The sequence below is a fragment of the Heloderma suspectum genome, chromosome 9 (genome assembly GCF_057233095.1).
Source record: "Heloderma suspectum isolate Gila_16-S chromosome 9, 16-S_ref, whole genome shotgun sequence".
In the NCBI taxonomy this organism is placed as follows: Eukaryota; Metazoa; Chordata; class Lepidosauria; order Squamata; family Helodermatidae; genus Heloderma; species Heloderma suspectum.
The window spans coordinates 45,100,294-45,125,971 of record NC_139466.1 but is presented as its reverse complement, the minus strand read 5'-3'; the positions used below and the strand labels follow the sequence as shown (position 1 = coordinate 45,125,971).

Below are 25,678 nucleotides of genomic sequence, written 5' to 3'. Positions count from 1 at the left end.
TCCCTATCAAGTTGAAGATTTGGTTTGTTCTGCTATTTGCACAATGAAATACAATTACTCTTTGCACTCTGGTGTTCTTAAAGTAAAATAAATCATTGTTAATTTTGTGTGTGCCTTTCTGGGCAGAGGGACAGAAGGCCTGTGCCAACACCAGCCATCAGTTGTACTTGCAAGCACCTGATGGAGAGAAACCCATTGGGTTTGGCATACACACACCAAGAACAGACTGCTTTAACAGTGTGAACAGGAGGGGAATTTCCATCCTGTCTTTTCTTCCCTGAAATTGGAATCATAGCAGCAACTTCAGAAATAACTTATCTCTACCGTGGATCCATCTTTATTCTCTAACCAATCCAAAAGTGTATATGCACAAATCAGTTAAAATCACTCATATGTCTATGAAATTATTATTTAGATAATCTCTAAATAATAGTATAGTTATAGTATTTAAAGCAGAAGTCTGAGCTGTGCTTATCACGGTATGCAAAGATAGAATCTACCAGGAATTTGTCCTTGTTCAACCCTCCTTGAAACAGACAGGAGCCATGTCTGTGCTGCTACTCCTGGCAAGGCAACTCATGGAGGAGAAATTTCTGCATTTGGCACCCTTTGTCTGCAACTCAGGACCAAGTGAAATGTTTGGTAGCAGGCCTGGGTCACCCTTTGCGGAACATCTAAGTGGAAGGAGGAAGGTACCATTTGGAAGGAGGAATGGCTTAACCCTTCCCCCAGCCCCTTCTCCTGTGCCCCCTGCCCCCCAGGCAGAGGTTCCCAATTTGGGCACAGGGGGGACACGATTGCTAAGAGGAGGGTGAAGTCCTGCTTTCCTCCAAATGGCACTCTGCTGCCTGCTACTTTTTAGATGTTCACCTGCCTAATTGGTCCCCAGATCTCCTTCCTATTCAAGTTCAGGTTTGTCCTTTATAACCAAATGCTTTTGGTCCTTTTTATCCCGGTCCTTTTATTATAATCACAGTACAGGATAAAAACAGCTCTGTGTTATGAAATACAAGCAAACACTCAAATAAAGAAAAACTGTTTGAATATAATCATGAAAGAACAAGGTCTCTACAGGAGGTCTCTAAGGGTCATTTTGCACATGACATTTTAAGCTTATAACTGGTATGTTTTCAGAGTACACTTGAAAATGTAAAGTGTGGGAGTAACAACACACACAAACCATGTTTGCTAATAAATCTATCCTGGAGGTGCATTAATTAGTCAGGGAACCAGGATTGGCTGCAGCTTCTGCTAGAATATACCTATGGGCTTCCCTCGGCATAAAAAGCAAAATGGCCCTAACTTGGCCTGGTTAGTGCTCCTAAGCGCATGCCTTCATTAAGTTGCACAGTCATCCCATGGGCACTGTGCCACTGCAATTTCACACCTGTCTGAAATCCCCTCCTTCTCCCATGGCTTCTCCCATGCCACAGTAGGGGCTGTTCCACGGAACGGTGGCCCTTCCCTGTACATTAAGAAACAAAAAATAAATTAATTTATATCCATACCCCCAGATGGAGGTGAACTCATTTTGTGACATATTAAAAAATCTGATAATGTTAGGAGCCCATTTTAGAGCATACATGCCAGGAACATACCGGCATTACAAGATTTCAAAAGATGGGCCATTCACACTGAAAGATGCACTTTTTAAAAGGGCTTTCCTGAATTTTATTCCATTTTAACTAAATATTTAAGGGCATATGTTGTCTTCTTTGTGTTTAATTTTTCCCGAATATTTGTAGAAGTTCAAGGGCACAGCAGAGAGAACATATGTTACTATGTTAGCAGGCAAAGATACGTATTAGTGACAGAAATACCATATCCCCAACACTCTCCATCAAGCAATGTGTTTTGAATATTAGAGATATAACCATATGGTTTTATTTTAAGGATATTTTAAAAATTGCCATTTGCATTTTCAATAGATGGCAGAATAATTTTGTCACACTCACAAGGATAGCAGTTGCGTATGAATTCTTGCTTCCCAGTTCTCATTAGATTAAAATGTGCTTAACATGCTACGCTGCCATGGAAATTTCTATGGTCAATGTCATGAATCTTTCTTTCTTCTTTCCTTCCTTCCTTCCTCCTGGAAAGTGGCACCAAAAGAAATACCATTAAGTTGAGAATTAACAAATGGAGTGAAAGCACCTCATTCTGAAAATCCCACCGAGGACTTTTTCTTTGAATGAAGATTGGCAAATGTTCCTTGAAATATAGATTTTTCTGCTCTTGCTGGAGTAATAAGGTAATTATGGAACAAGGTTAGAAAAGATGTGCATCAATTCTTTCCAGGAGTCACGGGCTTGGCACTTAGGATGGATTTCAGTTCGTTGCTAGCCTGTTTGTTACAATTCCCTCTTCATGAAATCTGCATGAGATAACAAAAATGGATACAGATTATACCGTGCAGAAGAGAACAGAGAAAGGAAAAAAGAAACACAACTTTTTCTTAGACTTCATATCTGCCCCTCAAAAAGAAAAAAGTGGGGGGGGGATAGCTTTCTGGCTCTAATAGTCAGTGGCACCCTCATCCTCCAACCCAAATTCCCTCTTCTGTACGTGAGGGTAGCAAATACAAGAGGGAGTTAGGATGGAGGGGCAGAAGATGGTAATGGGATAACACAGCTCTACATGCAGGTATCCTTACCTGGGAGTAATATGCAGCCTGTGACCTTTTCAGGGCTAGGGGACCTTTTCGGCCCAAGGGGCCCATGTCCTCGTGGCTCACCTTCCAGGGGCTGCATGTCATTGGGGGGGGGAACCAAAGTGGGTGGGGCAATCTCACGCACCCTCACATGCATGTGCATGCACACAGCACTCTGCACACATGCACAGCACATGCACACACCAAGCTCACACCATACACACATATTGAGCAGCTGGGTAGTACAGGGGGGGGAATCATGGGGAGAAAGCTGTTTAAGCCTTCCCATGATCCCACTCCCCGACGGCTCAGCAGTTCCCCTTAGGAAATGCAGCAAGCTCTCTCAGACCACAGAGAGGAATCCTTGGGGTACAAAGCAAGCAGCTCAAGCAGTTCACTGCAGCTCAGGCATTTCCCAAACAGCTGAGCAGTGGAAGGGGGGATCATGGGGAGGGGATCTCCCCCCACCCGCACTGCCATCACTCAGCTGTTTTGGGAAACAGCTAAGTAGCAGTGAAGCAGGAGCTGCACTCTGGGGAGCCACTACCTCAGGGCACTCCAGCCACCCTGAGGTGGCTGCTTCCGTTGGAGCAGGCCTCCGTTTGCCTTTCCTGAGGGGCAGAGCTTCATGGAGGGGGAAGGGCCTCAGCAGGCCAGTTCTGGCCCACAGGCAGAGGTTCCCCGCTACTGCTCTACACACTCACCTCAGAGTGAGTCCTCTTGAGCTGAATGGGGCAAATGTCTGAGTAGAGGCAGAGTAGGATTGCGCTGTTTGGCTCCGTTCATTCATCCCTATTTGGAGTCAAATCCCCTGTAGCGGCGCTGGCATGTGTATGAATACAGTGACTGGTGGGTGTGGCTGCTTGCCTGGATCTTGCCCACCATTGTGGTTGCAATATTTGCATATGGTATCGCAATATGCGTGTGGGACTGCACCGCAGGCATGCGGCTCCGATGCAGGCGTGTGTGAAGAGGCAGCCTATGATCCTCCAGGTTAGGGAAAAGTTTCTGAGGAATAAATCCTGATGGGAAATCCAGAAATCTGCACACATTTTGCACCCAGCCCAGTAGCTAGTTAAGAGTTACGTTGATTTCAATGGTGTGCAAAGAATACTTAGGTCTATATTGGACTGTGGCTGTTGAAGACAGTGCTTTTTATCCTGCTTTGCTCTAAGCAAAAGATACCAGAGCTGCCCTCAAAGCTTTAATCTGGATGATTTAAGGAGCTTTTTATTCCACTTAAGCCCACTTACAATTGCAAAGAGGCTCTAAGCCAAGAATCAATTATCCATTTCTAGGGGGAAAGGCACCGGTAGGGGGGGATCGGCCATCTTTTCTCTCTAATTAGGTGCTTTGTTCGACTCTTGCAGGCACACAGGTATCTGACAGGAGAGGTGCTGCTCCAGTTCATAATGGTGGTGAGTTTCAGAGGCAGAGAAATGTTTAGAGAACTGGAGGGGAGGGGGAACAAATCCCCAAGATGTGCTAATTCAAGAAGGCTCTTTGGCAAATGCTTTGCATCAGAAGGGAACTGAATTCCAAGGCTCTAAAGCTGCCCCTGTTCCATGTGTTTTGTAAGATGAAAAGGGGCAAGAAGTCAGGATATTAACCGATGCGGCATTGGCAAAGATGATAAAAGGGGGGCACACAAGACTCACAATTGTGAACAAAGCTCTTGGGGTGTTTGTTCTCAATCCGTCAGAAAGAGGAAAAAGAAAAAGGGGAGGGATGATGTATCCGCGGGATGAATGAGCCCATGGACAGGAGGCCTGTTGTTCAAGAGCCACTCTGAGCTTTTCTGCGTGGGCATCTCATTGGTTAAGTAACACGGATAGAACCAGGGCCGTGCGCTTGGAAAAAGAGTGAAAAAGCCACACCCCTGGAGAAGATTAGAGGCAAAAGCATCCAAGTTACAAATTGGTTCCCAGTTCCCTGCTCCAGCCTCACTAATGTTTCCAGTGTGCCTTTGATTAACTCAGTTCCTTCATTTAACCTCTCTCCGCATGTATGATCTCTTCCTTGTTGAGCTTTGCTAATAATCTGCATAAAATTTACTATTAGAAAGGAGGAAACTGGAACAGTTTGGCAAAAGTCTGTGAACTCTTGTCCTGGAAAGGTGTATCTGGCAGCTATGTTTCTCACCAACACAACCAATCTTACCCCTTTTTCTTTGTTCCTGCTGACTAAGCGGACAGTTCATAATAAATGCCTAATAAATAATAAATGCACTGGTATACATTTACCTGGAATCCATTTTCTAATGATAGTCATTTTCTTCATCATTGTGGGCTGCAAACCTATGGTAGGAAGGTAAAAAAAGGCATGCTCCCTACCAAAAATAATGAGTGACACATGCTTTCTGCCCTTTAGCTGAGTTCTTTAGCCAAGAGGAGTGAAGACTTGGGTTTAACTTACCTGGTTGTTTACTTGCCACATAAGGTCCCTTAAACATTGAGATAGCAAAATTGAATTTGGTAGGCATGTTCAGAGCACGAGCTTCAATGTCTCAAGCTCAATCCCCACACCCATTTGCAAAGAAGGGGGAGAGAAATGCAAAATATATAGTAAGTCAACATTTGCCTTGAAGATTAAGATGATGGAATTAAATTTGGCAGGCAATGTCCCCACAGTGGCAAGGGAGTCAAGAAAGACGTAAAACACACCATAATGCAAATGCGATATCTCCCTTAAAAATATGTTTCCCCATTTGAAGTTCAAATACTTGACTGCAACAAGTTTTCTACAACCACAGTAGGGTTGTGGAAAGTGAGAGTAGGGGGGAGGAGGTTTATCTCTTCCCTTCCCAGCTTCCATTAAAAAAAAAACAACACACACATGTTGTTGGACATGGACCCCACACATTAAGAACATAAACATAAGAACATAAGAGGAGCCCTGCTGGATCAGGCCAAGGGTCCATCTAGTCCAGCATTCTCTTCACACAATGGCTGATCAGCTGTTAATGGGAAACCCACAAACAGGATACAAGTGCAACAGCACCCTCCCACCCAGGTTCCCCAGCAACTGGTGTACATAGGCATACTGCCTCTGGTACTAGAGGTAGCATAGAACCATCAGGACTAGTAGCCACTGATAGCCTTATCCTCCAGGAATTTGTCTAATCCCCTTTTAAAGCCGTCCGAATTGGTGGCCATCACTACATCCTGTGGTAGCGAATTCCATAGTTTATACACTGTGTGAAGAAGTCTTTCCTTTTATGCGGACAAGGTGCTTGGCCAAGTCCAATCGACCACTTGTGTGCTTGACCCTTGCCCTTCGTGGCTTATTAAATCAAACAAGGAGGGGATGTCTGGCTGGGTCCAGGAGGTTGTAAATTCCTCCTTGAGAGAGGGAGTGGTGCCTGCTGCTTTAAAAGAGGCGGTAATTAGACCACTCCTGAAAAAGCCTAACCTGGACCCAGAGGATGTTAACAATTATAGGCCAGTGGCCAACATTCCTTTCCTGGGCAAGGTGCTTGAGCGGGTGGTTGTAGGACAGCTCCAGGCACTGTTGAATGAAATGGATTATCTAGATCCATTTCAATCAGGCTTCAGGCCTGGTTTTGGAATGGAAACTGCCTTGGTCGCTCTGTGGGATGACCTCTGCCAGGAGAGGGACAGGGGGAGTGTGACCCTGTTGATTCTCCTGGACCTCTCAGTGGCTTTCGATACCATCGACCATGGTATCCTTCTGGATAGGTTGTCTGGGTTAGGAGTTGGAGGCACTGCACTACAGTGGTTCCGCTCCTACTTGGATGGCCAATTCCAGAAGGTGGTGCTGGGGGATTATTGCTCTATGCCATGGCAATTGTGCCATGGGGTTCCACAGGGCTCTATTTTATCCCCCATGCTGTTTAACATCTACATGAAACTGCTGGGGGAGGTTATCCAGAGGTGTGGGCTGAGGTGCCATCAATATGCAGATGACACCCAGCTCTACCTCTCTTTCTCATCAAAACCAGGTGAGACAGTGGCTGTTCTGAATCAGTGCCTGGGCACAGTAATGGACTGGATGAGGGCCAATAAACTGAAACTCAATCCAGACAAGACGGAGGTACTGTTAGTGGGTGGTTCGTCTGCCCGGCTAGGTGATATTCAACCTGTTCTGGAGGGGGTTGCACTCCCCCTAAAGGATCAGGTTCGTAGTTTGGGGATGCTCTTGGATCCAGAACTGTCACTTGAGGCACAGGTGAACTCAGTGGCACAGAGCACTTTTTATCAGCTTAGGCTGGTATACCAACTACGCCCTTATCTGGACAGAGATAGCCTAGCTACAGTTATCCATGCTCTGATAACTTCTCGTCTGGATTACTGCAATGCGTTATACGCGGCGCTGCCTTTGAAAACGGTCCGGAAACTTCAGCTGGTCCAAAATAGGGCAGCAAGATTGTTAACAGGGACTGGCCTGCGAGCTCATATTATGCCAGTACTTTTCCAGCTGCACTGGCTGCCAGTCTATTTCCGGGCCCGATTCAAAGTGCTGGTGTTAACATTCAAAGCCCTTAACGGCTTGGGGCCAGGTTACCTGAAGGATCGCCTCCTCCCATATGTGCCTGCCCGGACCTTAAGATCATCCTCAGCGGCCCTTCTCCGTGAGCCCCTGCCAAAGGAAGTGAGGCGGGTGGCTACTAGGAGGAGGGCTTTTTCTGCTGTGGCACCCCGGCTCTGGAATGAGCTCCCTAGTGAGGTTCGCCTGGCATCTACATTGTATTCCTTTCGGCGCCAGGTGAAAACCTTTTTATTTTCCCAGGCATTTTAGCATTTTAGCTTTCTAAATTTTTATCTTTGCTGTTTTAAATCTGTATTTTATACTCCTGCACTGCTGCTAGGTTTTATTGTGGTTGTATTGTTATATTGTGGTTTTAATGTTCTATATATTTAAAATTGTTTTATTGTGTGTTGTTTGGTTTTAATTTTTGTGAACCGCCCAGAGAGCTTCGGCTATTGGGCGGTATAGAAATGAAATACATACATACATACATACATTAAAAAAAATTATCTGTCCTGAATCTCCCACCAGTCAGCTTCATGGGATGACCCTGGGTTCTAGTATTTTGAGAGAGAAAAATGTCTCCTATACACATTCTCTGCACCATGCATGATTTTGTGCACTTCTATCATGTCTCCCCTTATTCTCCTTTTTTTTCCAAGCTAAACAATCCCAGCTGTTGTAACCTTCTCTCATAGGGGAGATGCTCCAGCCCCTTGATCATTTTAGGGCACACAATCCTATGCATGTTTAAACAGAGAAAAGGCCTACAATTCCCAGCATTCCACTGTCAGCGTGGCTGCCTGGGGAATGCTGGGAGCTGTAGGCCTTTTCTCTGTCTAAACATGCTTAGGATTGTGCCGAGAGTTGCCCTTTTCTGTACTTTTTACAGCTCTACAATATCCTTTTTTAGGTGTGGTGACCAGAACTGTACACAGTATTCCAAGTGTGGTCGCACCATAGATTTGTATAAGGGCAGTATGATATTGCCCCTTCATGGATCACTGCCTTGTTGTGGCGAAGGGGCTTGCGTAACTCAGTGAAGCCATAAGCTATGCCGTGCAGGGCCACCCAAGACGGACAGGTCATGGCGGAGAGTTCTGACAAAATGTGGTCCACTGGAGAAGGAAATGGCAACCCACTCCAGTATTCTTGCCAAGAAAACCCCATGGAACGTATCACAAGGCTAAAAGATATGATGCCGGAAGATGAGACCCTCAGGTCGGAAGGTGTCCAATATACTATTGGGGAAGAGCAGAGGGTATTTCCAAGTAGCGCCAGAAAGAGTGAAGCGGCTGGGCCAAAGCCGAAAGGACACTCAGCTGTGGATGTGTCTGGTGGTGAAAAGAAAATCCGATGCTGTAAAGAACAATATTGTTTAGGAACCTGGAATGTCAGATCAATGAATCAAGGTAAGCTGGAGGTGGTCAAACATGAGATGGCAAGATTGAACATGGACATCTTGGGAATCAGCAAATAGCGTTGCCCTTATTTTCGCCGTAGTCTACGTAAACATTTACGTAGACTACAGCAACCAAATAAGGAACGGGAATGGCGGCTCCCTATGGGGGCCGCCATTATCCGTACACTCTTTTTTTTTTTTTTTTTAAGTCACCCGTGATAGGCTACGTGATGATTCACGTAGCCTATCACGGCTGACTTTGCAAATCTAGCCGTGATAGGCTACGTGAATCGTCACGTAGCCTATCAGGGGGCGTTTTTTTTTTTTTTCTTTTCATTGCAATGGCGGTGGCGGCAGCCGGTCAAAAGACCGGCTGCCGCTCCCGCCTCGCTCGAACACCCGTCAAACCGCCGGCCGGACCAGCCACCGGGAGGGACATTCGGTGAAGGTAAGTCCCGTCCCGGGGGGGGTGCGGGGTGCGGGGGGGGTGCGGAGGATTTCTCCCCGAAACTTGTTCGGGGGGCCGAACACGTTGGCGCTCGGCCCCCCGAAGTTTCGGGGAGAAATTCTCCGCCATCCCTTAGCCTATCACAGGGCCGGCGTAGGGACTCAAATGGTGGCCGCTACGATGGCAGCCATTTGTGGCCACAGCAGCCTGGAAGCAGCCGAAGCCGCTGCCACTGCCACCACCGGAGACGCAGACAGGTAGGCTCCATTTTGTGGGGCTTTCGTGGGATGGAGGGGCGGGGGGCTCCATTCCGCCACGGATTTCGGGGGGCCGAATGCACTGGCATTCGGCCTCACCGAGATCCGTGGCAGAATTCTCCACCATGCCTATAAGATATACAGCCTTCAACTGGGATCCAAAAATAGGGCAGCTGAGAATAAGGCAGGGGTATTCCCACTGGACATCCAAGAAAAAATGCAGCGGTGTTAAAATCTTTTTCATCCACTCACAAACATTTGGGGTTTTCAAAATAAGATACTCTATGGAAGTGTCACCTCTCAACTTGGCACTCATGGACAGATCCCTTCTCGTTTAAACAGCCCCCTTGCACACTCCCTTAGCACCCGAACATTACCCGTCAGCCTTCCCTAAGTTCCTTCATTGTATCTCCCCCCTCCCGCTCCAAGAGAAACGTCTACATACCCAGCTGGATTGAACTACACACGCACGCACACAGGCACGCACACGCACACCTTTCTCCCCTTCCTACAACTAGGGATGTACGAAACGGATTGATTCACGATGGGGGGGAGGCGCCCCGTCCCTCCCCCCAGAATCCTCAATGCGGGGGGAGGCAATCCGGTCCTCTCCCCCGGAATCCTGCCCGGCTGGCTCCGCTCTGCAGCAGCTCCGTGGAGCAGCCGGCCAGGGCTGTCCGCAGCCGGATTTCCAGCCGTGGACGGGCTGCTGCGGACGCAAATGGTGGCCGCCATAGCGGCCGCCATTTGCATCCAGCCAGGCTGCTGTGATACCAGGCTACCACAGCTACCCCCCCCCCAAAACCAGCGTACACAAATATTTATGTAGGCTAGAATGGCGAAAAATAAAGGAACACAAATAGCGCCCACTACGCTATTTGCGTTCCCCTTTTTTTCGCCGTAAAAGCCTACATAAATATTTACGTAGGCTAGAACAGCAAAAAATAGGGAATGTAATGGTGGCCACTGTAGCCGCCGCCATTTGCATATGCCATTTTATTATTATTATTATTGGCTTGCCGTGACAGGCTACGTAAGTATTTACGTAGCCTATCACAGCAAAGACCAGGACGACAATGGTGGCCACAGCAGCCGGTCGAAAGACCAGCCGCCACTGCCGCCACTGCCACCAGATCCACCACCGGAGCCACTGCTGTCCGGAACATCCGCCCCAGGTAAGCCTCGTCCCAGGGGGAATCCGCGGGGGGAGGCAGGCTGTTCCGCCACGGATTTCGGGGGGCCGAATGCCAGTGCATTCAGCCTCACTGAAATTCGTGGCGGAATTCTCCACCATCCCTACCTACAACTGATTTTTTTTTCTGTTTCCCTTCCCTCCACCAGAGTTTGTGTGCCTGGGTACATGCCAACCTTGTACCAAAAATTGGAGCCGACAGAGCCAGTTGCATTTGGTAGGGATGTACAAATCCCACTCACCTGTCCGTTCCGGGGCATCGGTGGTGGCAGGGAGGCGCTCCGTACCTCTGCCTGGAATCCTCTCCGGCTGGCTCTGCTCTGCAGCAACTCCACGAAGCCGCCAGCCAGGGCCGGCCGCAGCCAGAATTCCAGGGCCAGCCGCAGCTACGCTGGCTGCCATTTGCGTGGCTGCCAAGCCGTGATAGGCTATGTAGGTATATATGTAGACTATCACAGCAAAAGGCAGCCACGCAAATGGTGGCCACTACACCATTTATGTGGCTTCCTTTTGCCGTGATAGGCTATGTAAATACTTATGTAGCCTATCACGGCAAAGAGGAGGGGCGCAAATGGCGTAGCAGTCACCATTTGCACCCCTGCTCTTTGCCGTAATTAGGGATGGTGGAGAATTTCTCCACGAATCTTGGGGGGGCCGCATGCCAATGCATTCGGCCCCCCGAAATTGGCGGTGAAATTCTCTGCCCCCCACCCCCCCCCCGGGATGGGACTTACCTCCCTCAAATGTCCCTCTCGGCGGCGGGTCCCGGCGGCGTTTCGACCGGCTGCCGCCACCGCCATTACAAAGTGAATGTTAAAAAACACACACACACACACACACACACACGTGATAGGCTACGTAACGATTTACGTAGCCTATCACGGCTAGATTTCCAAAGTCAGCTGTGATAGGCTATGGAAATCGTTATGTAGCCTATCACGGGTGACTTTGGGGGGGGGAAGCGCGTACGCAAATGGCGGCGCCCATGGGCGCCGCCATTTGCGTTCCTTATTTGGGCCCAGGTAGTCTACGTAAAGATTTACGTAGACTACGGCAAAAATAAGGGCAACGCTATTTGCAATGCGCCACCATTTGCATACGCGCTTTTTTTTTTTCAAAGTCACCCATGATAGGCTACGTAACGATTTACGTAGCCTATCACGGCTGACTTTGGAAATCTAGACATGATAGGCTATGTAAATCGTTACGTAGCCTATCACGGGTGTGGGTTTTTTTTTTTAACATTCACTTTTGTATTTCGCGGTCGGGGAGACGGGGCGCTTCTCCCCCGCCTACATTTTGGCCAGGCGATGCGGGGCGCCTCCCCCCCCGGCCTGAATTTCGGCGAGGCAGGGCGCCTCCCCCCCGGCCTGAACTTCGGGGGGAGTACCGAAGCGCCTCCCCCCCACCGCGAAGCAAGCTGCAGGACCAGGTAAGTGACTTTTGTACGTCCCTAGCCGTAATAGGCTACGTAAGTATTTATGTAACCTATCATGGCAAAAGGAAGCCACGCAAATGTCGGCTGCTATGCTGGCTGCCATTTGTGGCCGCAGCAACCCGGCAGTGGCCGGGAGACCAGCCGGAGCCGCCACCACATCCACCAGCAGGTAAGCTCCATTCTGGGGGGATTCCACAGGGTGGCGGGGGAGTCCGTTCCGCCACGGATTCCAGGGGGCTGGATTCTAAAGAATCCGGCTTCATTGGAGTCTGTGGAGGAATTCTCTGACATCCCTAGTGGAAAGTCATGTTCAATAATTAACAGTAAAGTCCAATGGGTCTTTATTTCTTATTAAATTTAATTTACAGAGATCTTGGGAAGGCAGCTAAGGCTGCAGCCCTATGAATACTTACCTGGGAGAAAGCCCAGTTGGCAATTGAACATAGTGGGACTGACTTCTGAGTAAACACGCATAGGATTGTGTGATAAATCCTAAAAACTGGCACAAACCAACTCTTGCAATTAATATTAATAATTCAGTAGTTGAACAAGACATCATCTCGCTTCTCATTTGCACCAGCCATCTGCCTTCCTCTTTTTCATGTTCATCAAGATGTGAAAGAACCTTTTCCATAATGTTTCTCTGCCCCCTCCGCCTAGGGATGGCGGAGAATTCCGCCATGGATTTCAGTGAGGCCGAATGCACTGGCATTCAGCCCCCCGAAACCAGTGGCGGAATGGCCTCCCATCCCCGCCCCCCCCACGGATTCCCCCCCGGGACAAGCTTACCTGGGGTGGATGTCCTGGCGGCGGTGGCTCCGGCAGCGGCTCCGTAGGCGGCGACTGGTCTTTCGACCAGCTACCGCAGCCGCCATTTGCGTCTGCTGTTTGCTGTAGTAGGCTACGTAAGTACTTACGTAGCCTATCACGGCAAGCAAACAAAAAAACCCCCAGCGTACGCAAATGGCGGCGGCTATGGCGGCCGCCATTTGCGTTCCTTTTTTCCCAGCCATTTTAGCCTACGTAAATATTTACGTAAGCTATTACGGCGGGAAAAAAAGGGCAACGCAAATAGCGTAGTGGACGCTATTTGCATTCCTTTTTTTCGCTGTAATAGCTTATGTAAATATTTACGTAGGATAAAACGGCGGGGGGGGGGGAAGGAATGCAAATGGCGCCCACTACGCTACTTGCGTCCTCTCTTTTTTTCACCATAATAGCCTATGTAAATATTTACGTAGGATAAAATGGCGAAAAACAGGGAATGCAAATGGCGGCCGCTGTAGCCGGCGCAATTTGCGTACACTGTTTTTTTGTGGTTTTTTGCTTGCCGTGATAGGCTACGTAAATACATACATAGCCTATCACGGCACCCTGGCTGGACGCAAATGGCGGCCGCAGCAGCCCGTCCGCAGCCGGAACTCTGGCTGCAGATGGCCCTGGCTGGCTGCTCCGTGGAGCCGCTGCGAAGCAGAGCCGGCCGGGCAGGATTCCGGGGGGGAGGACCAGATCGCCTCCCCCCCCATCGAGGATTCTGGGGGGAGGGACTGAGTGCCTCCCTCCCACCGTGAATCACATCCGCGAAAATGTGACTTTCCTACATCCCGACCCCTGCCCCTGTGCACTGTAAAGCACAAAAAGGCACCAATCCTACACATACTTACTGAGGGAGCTGGTGTACTGCTGTGGCCCTGTTCTCCTTTCCTGCCCTGGACTTGTGGGAGTGGGATAGGATGATGCTCCAGCTGGCCCTGGCTGCTGGTACTGAGGTGTAGTTTGGAGAACTGCCAAGAACAAGTTCAAGCATGAGGAGTTTTAAGGGTGGTGCAGTAATGACCCCCCCCCCCATAAACAAACCTCACTAAGGGTATGTAAATGAGCTTTATGTGTGTTTTAAATAAGAGGTACAAAACAATGGGAGCATATGTTTAAGAGGAAGACAAGTGTCTAGGCCATTCACATCTCTACACCCTTACTTCCTAAAGGCACATTATATCTAAATGCTGTGAGGAAAAAGGAGAACATAATAATGATGATAATAGCTTGTATAATCAAAAATTAAGTTTCAAACAGCTATGTAACTTTAGATTATAAATTAAATTTAAATTTAGATTGTAAGCTTCTCGGGGCAGAGACCTGACTTTTTTGCTTATGATTCTCTGTAAAGTACCACATATATTGTAAAAACCAAGGTCTGTGCATCTTCTGGAAGCCGCTGAAGACATGTTTTTATTCAAACTGTCTTTGGGTAACCAGCAACAGGAAAGATAAAGTAGATTGATTAGCAGATTGTTACCAGCCCTGAGTCTTTGGCATGAAGTAGACTGTACATCCAGTCAATTAATTAAATGAATAATAGATCAGATACAGACAACAGTGATGATGTATTTTTTTCTACCTCAGATAAAATAGTAACCCTATCATATGGATAGAATAAAGCCTCATGGCCATGGCACTTAACTTCAAGTACAGGGACTTACTCTCAAGTAAGTGCAAAGCAAATATATGGAGGAAATTAGTGGGGGGGGGAGAGGGAGAACAAGTGAAAAGCTGCTTTACTTAACAAATTTATTTAAAGACCATCAGGGTTGCTGGTAATGCGCACTTTAGGCCCTCACCCTCTGCAGGAATAGCCAAGAAGGAATGCAGCAGGCTGCAGCCTTCCCCAACCTGGCACCCTCCAGATTTGCTGGATGACAACAACTCCCATTGGCTCCAGGCACCATTTTGGCTATGCTGGCTGAGAGGGGGGATGATAGGATTTGCAGTGCAACACATCTGGAGGGCACAAGGTTGGAAAAGGCTGGGTGAGATTGCCGATGGAGAAGTTCTGCAGCCCCTGCCCAGAGCTGTGCAGAGGCAGGTGAGGCAGCCGCTGCGTTGGGACTCCCAATATCCATGTGCATGTCTTCTTGGAAGTAAGCATATAGATTTCAGTGGGGTTTCTTCCCAGGCATTTCTTATCATTTTAATTTAATCTTTAAAATTTCATTTATTTTTCACTCATATAGACTTCCTCCTTCTTCTCTCTGCCCTCCCCACCCCCACCCCACACCCAGCTGCCTTTTTTGGCTGCCGCTGCCACCCAACAAGCTGACTGAGCTGACCTATCTGAGTCTGATGTTGGCCAGCTTGTTCTTGGGCATGTCGTATCTGCGTGCTGGGTTGCTACCGCTCTACAACTGGCTGGGCTTGCTGGGGGCATGGGATTGACGAGCAGGATCAGCATCTCCAGCAAGCAACTTAGCCTAGCCAGATGGCAACAGCGCGGTCTCAGGGACAGGCATGGCGGCAGCTCCTCCATCTCTCCCTCTCAGAGTGAGAGAAGGCGGGCTACAAGAGAGGGTAAATTAACCCTTTGCCTGGCGGGGCTGCCTTGCCCAGGTGGCCACTCAGGACTGGGAAGGGGGGAATTTGCCATTCTTCCTGCCCCATGCCTGGAGCTTTGGGGAAAGTAGCTGCTGTAGCAGCAGAAGTGCCCACTCACAACAGCATCTCAGGCTCTTCCAGCCGCCTGCCCCACAGCAGTAGGCTGGGAGTGGGGGGGGGGACCTGGCTGAGACCTGACTCTAAAGAAAGGCCCGGGTCTTCATCCCAGTGAGACCCCCACCACTGCACTCCTGCTCTCAGTGAATTCGAAAAAGTTAGTGAGACAGGACTTACCTTTGCAGAAGCCATGTTGAGCTTTTTTTCAGCAGGGCTTGTCCTTCTATATGCTTACTAATTTTAACTTTAATAATAAAAAGGTAAAGGTAAAGGTGTCCCCAACCAGTCGTGTCCGACTCTAGGGTGTGGTGCTCATCTCCATTTCTAAGCTGAAGAGCCAGCGCTGTCCGAAGACGCTTCCGTGGTCATGTGGCTGGCATGACTGAACAGCGAGGTGCACGGAACGCTGTTACCTTTCCCGCTGAAGTGGTACCTATTTATCTACTTGCAATTTCTTGCTTTTGAACTGCTAGGTTGGCAGAAGCTGGGACTGAAGACGGGAGCTAACTCCGTCATGCAGCACTCGGGTCTCGAACTGCTGTCCTGCTGACCTTCCGGTCTGCAGTTCAGCGTCTTACCTGGAACAGATGTTAAGCTAACTGGCCTGTAATTTCCTGGATCCCCCCTGGATCCCTTTTTGAAAATTGGTGTTACATTGGCCATCTTCCAGTTCTGTTATAGAGGCTGATCTTAGAGACATGTTGCATATTTTTGTTAGAAGATCAACAATTTCATATTTGAGTTCTTTAAGGTACTCTAGGATTGATACCATCTGGGCCCAGTGACTTTTTAACTTTCAATTTTTCAAATGCTAGGAACTTCAGAACTTCCCATTGTCTGGGAAGAGAAGAGATGAGTCTTCACTGTGTGCATAAGGGGAGGGTCCCAAGAACAATTGTCCCACACCTATAATTTGTTAAGGAGAAGCAAGGGTGTAGCTTGAAAGTAATACAGGCCAGTCAGTCAGCCAGAGAGTATGAATTAGCTGAGTATAGCTCAGAACTGAGGGTGTCTGTGCGCATCCGCATGGCTTACTTTGTCCTGAGGCACTCTCTCTTTTCCTTCATAATTATGCTATGGTGGAATAGCGCAACTGAACATTTCTTTTTAAAAAGAAAGAAAAGGGAACACACCCAGGAGCAGTGGCCACTGTCCCCTGTTCTTCCTTTGCAGCGCATCGACTCCTTCACGAGGAGAGAAAGGAAGGAGGGAGGGGCTCTGCTGCTGCTCCAGGGACTTTCCAGAATAAAATTAGGACCATAATGAGGAGGCGGGATGAAACAGCCGGTGCCGCCAGCAGGATGTTCCTCCTCCTCCTCCTCCTCCCCTGCTCTTACCCTGACAGCCGCCTGCTCACATTTTGGGTTGAAACTTGAAACGGCACTTTCTCCTCTTTACCGGATGGGACTAAATTGGTTCACCAGCCTTCTTCCTCTGCACAAGCTGAAGAAGATGCAATCTCAGCATGGATACGTGTTTAGTGTGTGTGTGTGTGTGTGTGTTGCTGTTGTTGTTTGAGTTCCACCCCTAGGAAGGATAACACCTCTTGAAACAATTCTAGGTTATGACACAGTGTTGTTCCAGGTCCGTTACGAGGAATAAAATATGGTGGCCAGCAGCACCTGGTCTCTGAAAGCTTTGTATCTCTGGGCCTCAACATCCCATCTCCCACCTCAATTTTGCTGCTAGTGAATGGGCAGTGAAAGGGGGGGATATTTAAGTAAAACTCTTTGGTTTAAGAGAAGAGTTAAGGCACTTAAAATGCATTCACCATGTAAGCAGTAAATACATTTTACTCTATCTATATATTCACACACACACAATTATTATTAAAAACATTTATATCCCATCCTTCCATTTAAAAGTGCTCAAGGCAGCTCATGAAGACATATTAAAACACTCAAAGATATCAATAAATAATAAAGTACAATAAAATCACATATCAAAAGCCAGAGGCAAGTAAAATAGCAGTAAAACATGTCACATACATACACACAGGTACACACCAGATGTGAAATCCCTCTTCTGGAAGCAACCTGACAAGCCTGTGCTACACCCCCCGCCCCCAAGCACTAGTTCTTCCCCTAATCACAGGGAAACACCCCAGCCTACTTGCCAACTAGCCTCCCGCTTCTCAGCGCAGCGGTGGCCATCTTTGTTTAGGGAAGGGCTCCACCTGGGAGAGTCTGGTCAGACACCCTGACTGAGAATTCATTGACTTGCACCAAGGTTTTAACATATTAATTTGATAACCATGACAGCAGAAGTCGCTGAAAAAAGCAGAAAGCATTTAAAATGTGAAGGGCTTGGCAATCTTTACCAAGCCATAAACAAGTAGCCCCCTAAGCAAATCAGACCAGACTTCTAACAAAATGAAACCGCTACTACTACAGAACATAGTAAACACGTTAGCCTTTTTATATCCAGGTTAAAAAGGAAAATTAATTTCTCTTTTGAGTTTCCAGGTAGAGCCTAGTAGCCAGGCTCCACTTGGCTATTAGGCAATATTCCTTCCTTTGTGACCCCTGTTTGCACCCAAGACTCTCTGATGTACCCAGAGCTGTTAATTATCTCTGCAAACGGCCTGACTGCACCTACTAAGTGTTTTTTAAAAAAACACCCAAGAACAAATGAACCCTTGGCCTGTACTTTTATTTGGTGTGATCCCCTGCCATCACTATTCCAACAATACAGAACAACATATTTTTATCACAATGAGAAAGGCAATACCTCTGCTGTTACCCTGAATTTTTAGATGCAATTAAAGGGGCAGGGGGGCTGGTGGTATGCAATGCCTGGGCAAACATGGTTGCAAACAGCAGAAAAATGGGCAAAAGGAGAAATGTTTTTACATTGCTGTATCTCAGCTGCCCCAGTGCAACCACACTTTCGGAGTCAGTATGATATGGGGGCTCCATGTGAGCAGGAAGGGAAATCACAATTGGACAGGATTGTGTGGTGAAGCCATATGTGCACACCTTCACTGAACATGTGGGGTGGGTGTTGCTAGGAGAGTTAAGAAAGCAGAGCAAAGGAATCAGCAATGTGGGGAACGCAACAGCTGAGGGCACAACACCAGTGAGTCAGCAGCACAAGACAGAGAGCCACAGAGCAGAGGAGGAGAAGACACGGGGAATAAACTAGCTAGCTGGATGATTGCTGTACACACCTCTGCGGCTCCCGAGTGGCATTGGGCCACATCTCACCATGATCCTGGAGGGCCGGTCATGTCAGGCTCCCGCTGAGACTCCTGCTGCTGCAATGCTGAAAGGGCGCGGATGTCTTGGATGAGCAGAAGAGAACAACCCCAAGATCTATGGTGAGGCACCACCACACATGACTCTGCACTGCCAGGGACACATCCTTCCGGATCACCCTTTTATTTTAGAAATTCCCTCCCACTGTACAAGTCACCAGCACTGAGACCTGAGCATGAGGAGGACTGGGAGAGGAAGCACGCTCCTGGATCCATTAATTAAACCTGGTGGTGACGAGAAACCCAAAGGAGCAGGCCGCACACCAGACTGCTGCTGCCGCAATTGTTCTTGGTTCCCTCTTTACCCTCTTCCAGCTGCCTCTGAATTCCCAGCTGCTGCCACGACAAAGTTCTTGCATTTTTAACTCTTCTCTTCCTCTTTTTAAAAGAGCATAATTGGGTAACTGAGAATAATGACTAAACTGGTGCAATAAATCATGTGTACACCTGGCTTAGAGGCAGGGCAGAGATAGGAGGGGAGGTGGAGAAGAAACTGCTTCTGCCCTCATTAATGAAGAGCGCAGGCCATCCATGCAAACAGGGGCCCAGAGTCAGCACAATCTGTGCCCCCCACCCTGGCCGGCTCCACTCCACAGTCATGTGGACATTCTTTTCTGTGTGTTCAGTTGTTGAGGTAACATTCGCAAAATCCTCAGATCTATAGATATAAATATGAAAAGGTAGGTTGTAAGGGAGGTGGAAATAAATAAATACATCCTCCTCCTCCTCATACATATGGAGGAGGAAGATACAGTTACCACTGAAACGATGCCTAAAGTGAAATTTGCAGTAAATTAAGAGGTTAATCCTCAGGCAAAACATCTGAGACATTTCAAAGGAAGACAAATGAGTTTAAATAGATTGGTGAAATGTCAGTGAATGAGTTTGGGGCTTGGTACACCACGCCATACACCCCAAATGTTATTTATTTATTACATTTACCCAGTAGCCAAAGCTCATCACCAAACCTCCCTTACAGCGTAATATGAAGTGAATATGGGAGATGTTTCCAGCCTGCAATGTGGGCCGTACTCATCTATAGCAGTGGTGTGCAGCAGTAGTGGTGCCCCTCCCAGCATGCACCATCTGGAGGCCACCACTGTTTTTCACCCAGAACACGCTCCAAGCGATGCTGTGTCAGGATGTGCCAGGGGAAATGGTGGCAGCTGAAAGCCCTGCCACTGCCACCACCACCACCACCAGCACTTGCACTGCAAAAAGGGAGGCGGCACAAGGGGTGAGAAGGTAAGGCCTGTTTCATCCCCCCCTACAAGTCCCCAAACTTTTTAAGAGGGGAATTTTCAGCTCAGCCATAAAAGAGCACAGCACTTTTTGAATGTTGCCAGTGTTTCACCTACACTGCCTGAACAAACCTTGCAACTACTCTGTCAGGCAAGCTGGTATTATTATCCCCATATTGATAGCGAGGATAGGGAGGGTGAGAGATCATGGCTTGCCTGATGAGTATAACTAGGAGTTATAACTCCTTTGTGGAGGCTAGTCCCAGGTCCTCCAGCCTGAGGGTGGAACATAATCTCGGTGTGAAGTGGGTGAGCCGAGGGCCCCCCCGCCGAGTTTGGGCCTGTTTGGAACTGAGCCAAGGCTGAAGGGGCAGCAACTTGGACTCTATCCAGTCTTTAGGAATAGGGAGCATCACAGAATCATATAGTTGGAAGGAACCTTGGAGAGAATCTGGAAATGTGTTTGGCCTGCTTTTGCTGACGAAACTGCATTGGTTGCCCTGTGGGATGACCTATGCCAGGAGAAAGGCAGGCAGAGGGCGACCCTGTTGATTCTCCCAGACTTCTCAGAAGTCTTTCAATACCATTGGCTACGATATCGTTCTGGAAAGGTTGTCTGAGAAGTGGGCAGGACCACATTGCATTGACCTCAGGGATGGGTGAACTTGTCAGTTTCACCTTCTCCCACATTTGCATTTTTAAAATTTAACTTCCTTCTCTCCCGAATGTGATGAACTTCTTAAAAGTTCTTTCCATACCATTTATGAAGGAAATGTGCAAATTTTGTTAAAGCCTTATCAGAAATGAACTGAAAATAAATTCTCACCATCCTCATCTGCCAAATTCAGTAGGTATAACAATTCCCAACACGGAGGGGACCATGTTGTACCTGCCTGCCATGTCACTCTTAAAGACGAGGAGCCTGTCAGAGTAAGGTGCTGGCAGCCCTAATTCAGCACCACAAACATGCTTGAAGACGCAGGGATTCAAACCCAGACTTTGAAGAGCAAAGCACTCGAAGGCCTAGCTGTGGATGGACAAACCTGCCAGTTTCTTTTTCTCCCACATTTGAACTTTTTTAATCCCAAGTTCTTTTTCTCCTGAATATGAAGAACTTTGTGCATTTTGGTAAATCCTTATCAAAACCAAACTGAAATGAAGTTCGCACTCATTCCTAAGTAAGGATGTACAGATTCGCCTCCTTCTGATCCAGTGGGGAATCCGCCCGGGGGGGGGGAGGCAATCCAATTCTGTGGAGCAGCACTCTGGCTCCCTATACCAGGCGATACGGTAATGGCAGCTGCCATTACCCTATCGCTGGCTGTCGTCGTCCCTCTTCCACATGCTGGCTGGCAAAGGCTGGCATGGGGAAGAGGGCCCTCGGCACAGCCCCCCCCCGTGCTCTCACCCTGTCCTTCACAGGATGAGAGCGCTGGGGGGGGGGTGCTTTCGCCATCCCTCTTCATTGAGCTGGCTGTCAAAGGCCGGCACGGGGAAGAGGGGCCTCGGCGCAGCCCCCGCCCCAGTGCTCTCGCCTATCTAGGGAGCACTGCTTCCTAGACCAGGCGATATGCTAATGGCAGCTGCCATTAGCCTATCGCTGGGAGAAATACAGACATGAATAGCATATTATACACCACTTGTGGCTGTAAAGCACCATGTTTGACCTAAATACAGCCCGTAGCCCGTAGCCTCCACCATTTGCATACGTGGTTTGTTTGGGTTTTTTCCCCAGACCCTCTGCGGCCAGAAATCCGGCTGCAGATGGCTCTGGCCTGGCTGGGCCTGGCCGGCTGCTCCGCAGAGCTGCCGCGGAGCACAGCCAGCCGTGGAGGATTCCGGGGGGGAGGAACGGAGTGCCTCCCCCCCCGTTGAGGATTCCGGGGGGAGGGACGGAACACCTCCCCCCTCACCATCAACATAATCCGCAAAAGGTAAGTGACTTTCGTACATCCCTAGCTGAAACTAGGCATTATCATTGTATTATGCCAGTGTTGGCATAATTTTCCCTGGTTCATGGTTAATTTTCAGATTCAATTCAAAGTGCTACTTTGACCTAAAAAATCTTTTGTGGTATAGGGCCACAGTATCTGAAGGGCCACTTCTTCCCATATGTGCCTACTTAAGCCAGAGATAAAAGGCCAATTGCCCCTCCTTACTGAGATTCAGCAAGGGACTACGCCTCAGAAGGCCTTTTCCATGGTGGCCCCCAATTCTGGAAAACCCTCCATAGAGAGATTCGCTCGGCTCCATCCTTCTTGATCTTTGGCACCAGGCAAACCCCTTGTCATTCTCTCAATCATTTTTACTCACTATATGTTTTTATTCCCTGGTTATATTTTCTGCTTTGAAGTTATATTGTGAGCTATTTTACCTCTGTGATTGTTTTAGGGGGGGTTTTTTGTATTTGCTGCCTTGTTGTTTTGGAAAAAAATCTATTATGCTTTTGCTGCCGCTTTTTATTGTGAATATAATTTTAGAGTTATTGATTTTACTGATTGTACAATTTTATTTTTTGTGTGTATGTTGCCTTGAGAGCCAAAGTTATAGGGCAGGTCATAGGCTTTGCGTTTTCCAAACCAATATGCAAATGAAAACAGTTATCCATTGGTATTCACATTTCTCCACATCTGTAATTCAGTTCTCCAGTCAAAATCTGTGTACAAAATTATGAATATTAGGGAAAGGGGTAAACAAAGATGTGCATATCTGTGGAAATAACATACAAAAATGCCCTATATTAAGGGAAAGTGCATACAAAAGTGTGTATATTAGGAGAAATATGCACAAAAATGCATCTGAGTATTTGTGTGGATTTTTTAAAAAAATTGCGAACTGATGCAGAAACAAGAGGGAATGAATTTAAGGCTATAAAAATGAGAAACAGAGAAACTAAAATGGATAGATTTTAGGGATGTATGAAAGTCACTTACCTTTTCGCGGAATCTTTCGCAGTGCGGGGGGAGGTACACCATCCCTCCCCCCAGAATCCTCAACAGGGGGGAGGCGATCCTCTCCTCCCTGCCGGAATCCTTGATGGCCGGTTTCGCTCTGCGGCCAGGCTGCGGAGCAGCCAGCCAGGGCCATCCGCAGCTGGATTTCCAGCCGCGGACAGCCTGGTGCGGACGCAAATGGCGGTCGCCATAGCGACCGCCATTTGCGTCCAGCCAGACAGCCATGATAGGCTATGTAAGAATTTATGTAGCCTATCACGGCTAACCTCAAAAAAAAAAAAAAGCAACGTACGCAAATGGCAGAGGCTACGGCAGCCGCCATTTGCGTTCCCTATTTTTCGCCAATTTATCTTATGTAGGGATGTCAGAGAATTTCTCCACGAATCTCGGGGAGGCCGAATGCCAGCGCATTCGGCCCCCCGAAATTGGTGGAGAAACAGTCTGCCACCCCCTGCCCCCCCCGGGACGGGACTTACCTTGTGCGAATGTCCCTGGCAGCAGCGGTTCGGCGGCGGTGGCTGCGACGGCCAGTCTTCCGACCGGCTGCCGCCACCGCCATTTCCAAGTTAAAAAAAAACAACAAGAAACGTGATAGGCTACGTAAAGATTTACGTAGCCTATCACGGCTAGATTTTTAAAAAACACCGTGATAGGCTACGTAAATGTTTACGTAGCCTATCACGGCTGAGTGAAAGAAGAAAAAAAACCCACGCGTACGCAAATGGCGGTGCCCATGGGCGCCGCCATTTGCATTCCTTATTTTGGCACGTGTAGTCTACGTAAACATTTACGTAGACTACGGCGAAAATAAGGGGAATGCAAATAGCGTTCCCCTTATTTTCGCCGTAGTCTGCGTAAACGTTTACATAGACTACACTTGCCAAAATAAGGAATGCAAATGGCGGCGCCCATGGGCGCCGCCATTTGCGTACGCACGTGTTTTTTTTTCCACTCAGCCGTGATAGGCTACGTAAACATTTACGTAGCGTATCACGGCTGACTGCAGGGACGCAAACGGCGGCAGCTACAGCCGCCGCCATTTGCGTCCCGGCAGGACAGAAGAATTCGCAGCCGGAGGGACGGGGCGCCTCCCCCCCGGCCAGAATTTCAGGGGGGAGGGACGGGGCGCCTCCCCCCTGGCCAGAATTTCGGGGGGGAGGGACAGGGCGCCTCCCCCCCACCGCGAATCAGGCTTCAGGATCATGTAAGGGACTTTCGTACATCCCTAATCTTATGTAAATATTTACGTAGGCTAGAACGGCGAAAAATAAAGGAACGCAAATCGTCCACTACGCTACTTGCGTTCCCCTTTTTTTCGCTGTTTTATCTTACATAAATATTTACGTTAGATAAATCAGCGAAAAATAGGGAACACAAATGGCTGCCGCCGTAGCCACTGCCATTTGCGTACGCTGCGGGTTGTTTTTTTTTGAGGTTAGCTGTGATAGGCTACGTAAATTCTTACGTAGCCTATCACGGTCCAAGGATGGCAATGGCTGCGGAGGCAGCCCTGCTGTGGCCGGCCAGGAGACCAGCCGCCGGAGCCGCTGCCAGAGCCGCTGCCACCGCATCTGCCACATCCACCCCAGGTAAGTGCCGTCCCGGGGGGATTCCGCGGGGGGGCAGGGGGCAGGAGGTTGTTCCGCCCCAGATTCCGGGGGGGAATTCTCCACCATCCCTAATAGATTTGTTTGGATTTAAGAGATCTCTGCCAGTGACCCCTGCACAACCAGAGACTGGCTAACGCTCCTTTTTACGTTCATATCCCAACTTTTCGCCATGGCTCTCAAGGCAGTGTACATAGTTCTCCCTCTCTCCATTTTATCCTCACAACAACTTTTTATCTTACTCTGTGATGTATGTTAAGCTGAGAGAGAGAGAGACTGAGAGAGAGAGAGACTGAGAGAGAGAGAGACTGGCCCCAGTCACCCAGTGAGCTTCCTTCCTGGCTGCGGGGAGTTCCACCTGGTTCTCCCCAGTCCTTCCCTGACTCCGTAACCCCCGCATCACACCTGCTGTCTTTAGCCCCCTCCCGGGGATGCTTTGCCACACCAGCAGCACCTCGGCTTGCTCCAGTCAGCCTGCTGGCTGGCGCCTGGTGGCAAGAGACTCCTGCCACACAGTTCTTCCCACAGATACCTGGCTTCTGTTATTATTTGCTAATTGATTCATTGATCGAAACTCAAGCTCCAGACACGGCACCATCTTCTCCATCGCACAGCGCTGTACATTCTGGCTGGAGTTTAACATGCTTCATAACCCTTTAGATTACTGAGAAGTCAATGCCTGCTTCTTTAACAAAGGAATGTGGCCAGACACAGGACAAGGAAGCTTGGTGCTACAAGACCAGGTGCTCCAGGACCTGCGAGGTATTTGTTCCTGCTTGCTTCACTGACTGTTATCTCTGGTGATCGAGAAAGGGAATGGATTCAAATGGGGCTGATGGGTTAACCAGGCCAGTAAACCCTTGTGCATATGGATGGCTTCTAAAATATTAAATCCTTGGAGATGGGTGGCTCAGGAAGGAGGCATTTCCTGCTTTGTGTGTGTTTAATCGCTATTGGAAACAGGAATTGAAGTGTGAAAATAAAAGTTGCAGATCCCATCTTTCTCCTTAAGGACCTCCTGCTCTTCACTGGGGGGTGGGGGAATGAGGATGGAAACAAAGGGTGGTGTGGTGATCTGGAGCCAGAGGATGGATGGATTTGTGAAAGAATTGAGAACTGCAACAACCTTCCCGAAAGTGCTGACGCATCTGTCTGCTTCACAGCTGGCCGATACATTGCATTCCAGATGTGCTGGAAGGACATTGTTGGCACACATACATTACAAGAGTGGGAGAGGACAGTGATGCCTGGGGAGGCCT

The 25,678-nt window shown here is 48.4% G+C and overlaps 1 protein-coding gene across 3 annotated transcripts; it reads right to left on the bottom strand.

Annotated features, from left to right (window-relative positions):
- Positions 1-949: 949 nt before the first annotated feature.
- Positions 950-18,732, bottom strand: LOC146338682 (uncharacterized). Of its 3 annotated transcripts, XM_084813378.1 has the most exons (6): positions 18,531-18,732; positions 13,540-13,659; positions 8,281-8,472; positions 4,894-4,947; positions 1,956-2,374; positions 950-1,465 (listed from the first exon to the last, which is right to left on the bottom strand). In XM_084813378.1, the coding sequence occupies exons 1-5, from the start codon at positions 18,568-18,570 to the stop codon at positions 2,352-2,354; spliced, it is 429 nt and encodes a 142-aa protein (XP_084669504.1). In that variant the 5' UTR covers positions 18,571-18,732; the 3' UTR covers positions 950-1,465; positions 1,956-2,351. The 3 variants fall into 3 exon arrangements, 1 of the variants encoding a protein (XP_084669504.1); XR_014784767.1 differs by lacking the exons at positions 4,894-4,947; positions 8,281-8,472 and having other exon boundaries at positions 18,531-18,628; XR_014784768.1 differs by lacking the exons at positions 950-1,465; positions 8,281-8,472; positions 18,531-18,732 and adding an exon at positions 17,350-17,388 and having other exon boundaries at positions 1,865-2,374.
- Between the last annotated feature and the right edge of the window lie 6,946 nt (positions 18,733-25,678).

Bases quoted from the DNA above. Each gene is read 5' to 3' on its own strand.
- LOC146338682 (XM_084813378.1), bottom strand. From the start codon at position 18,570: ATGGTGAGATGTGGCCCAATGCCACTCGGGAGCCGCAGAG. The intron at 8,473-13,539 runs GTAAGTATGTGT...TTTCACCACCAG, and splicing joins GCAGTACACCAGCTCCCTCA to ACACATCCACAGCTGAGTGT. The intron at 2,375-4,893 runs GTAAATGTATAC...TATCTCATGCAG, and splicing joins CATTAGAAAATGGATTCCAG to ATTTCATGAAGAGGGAATTG.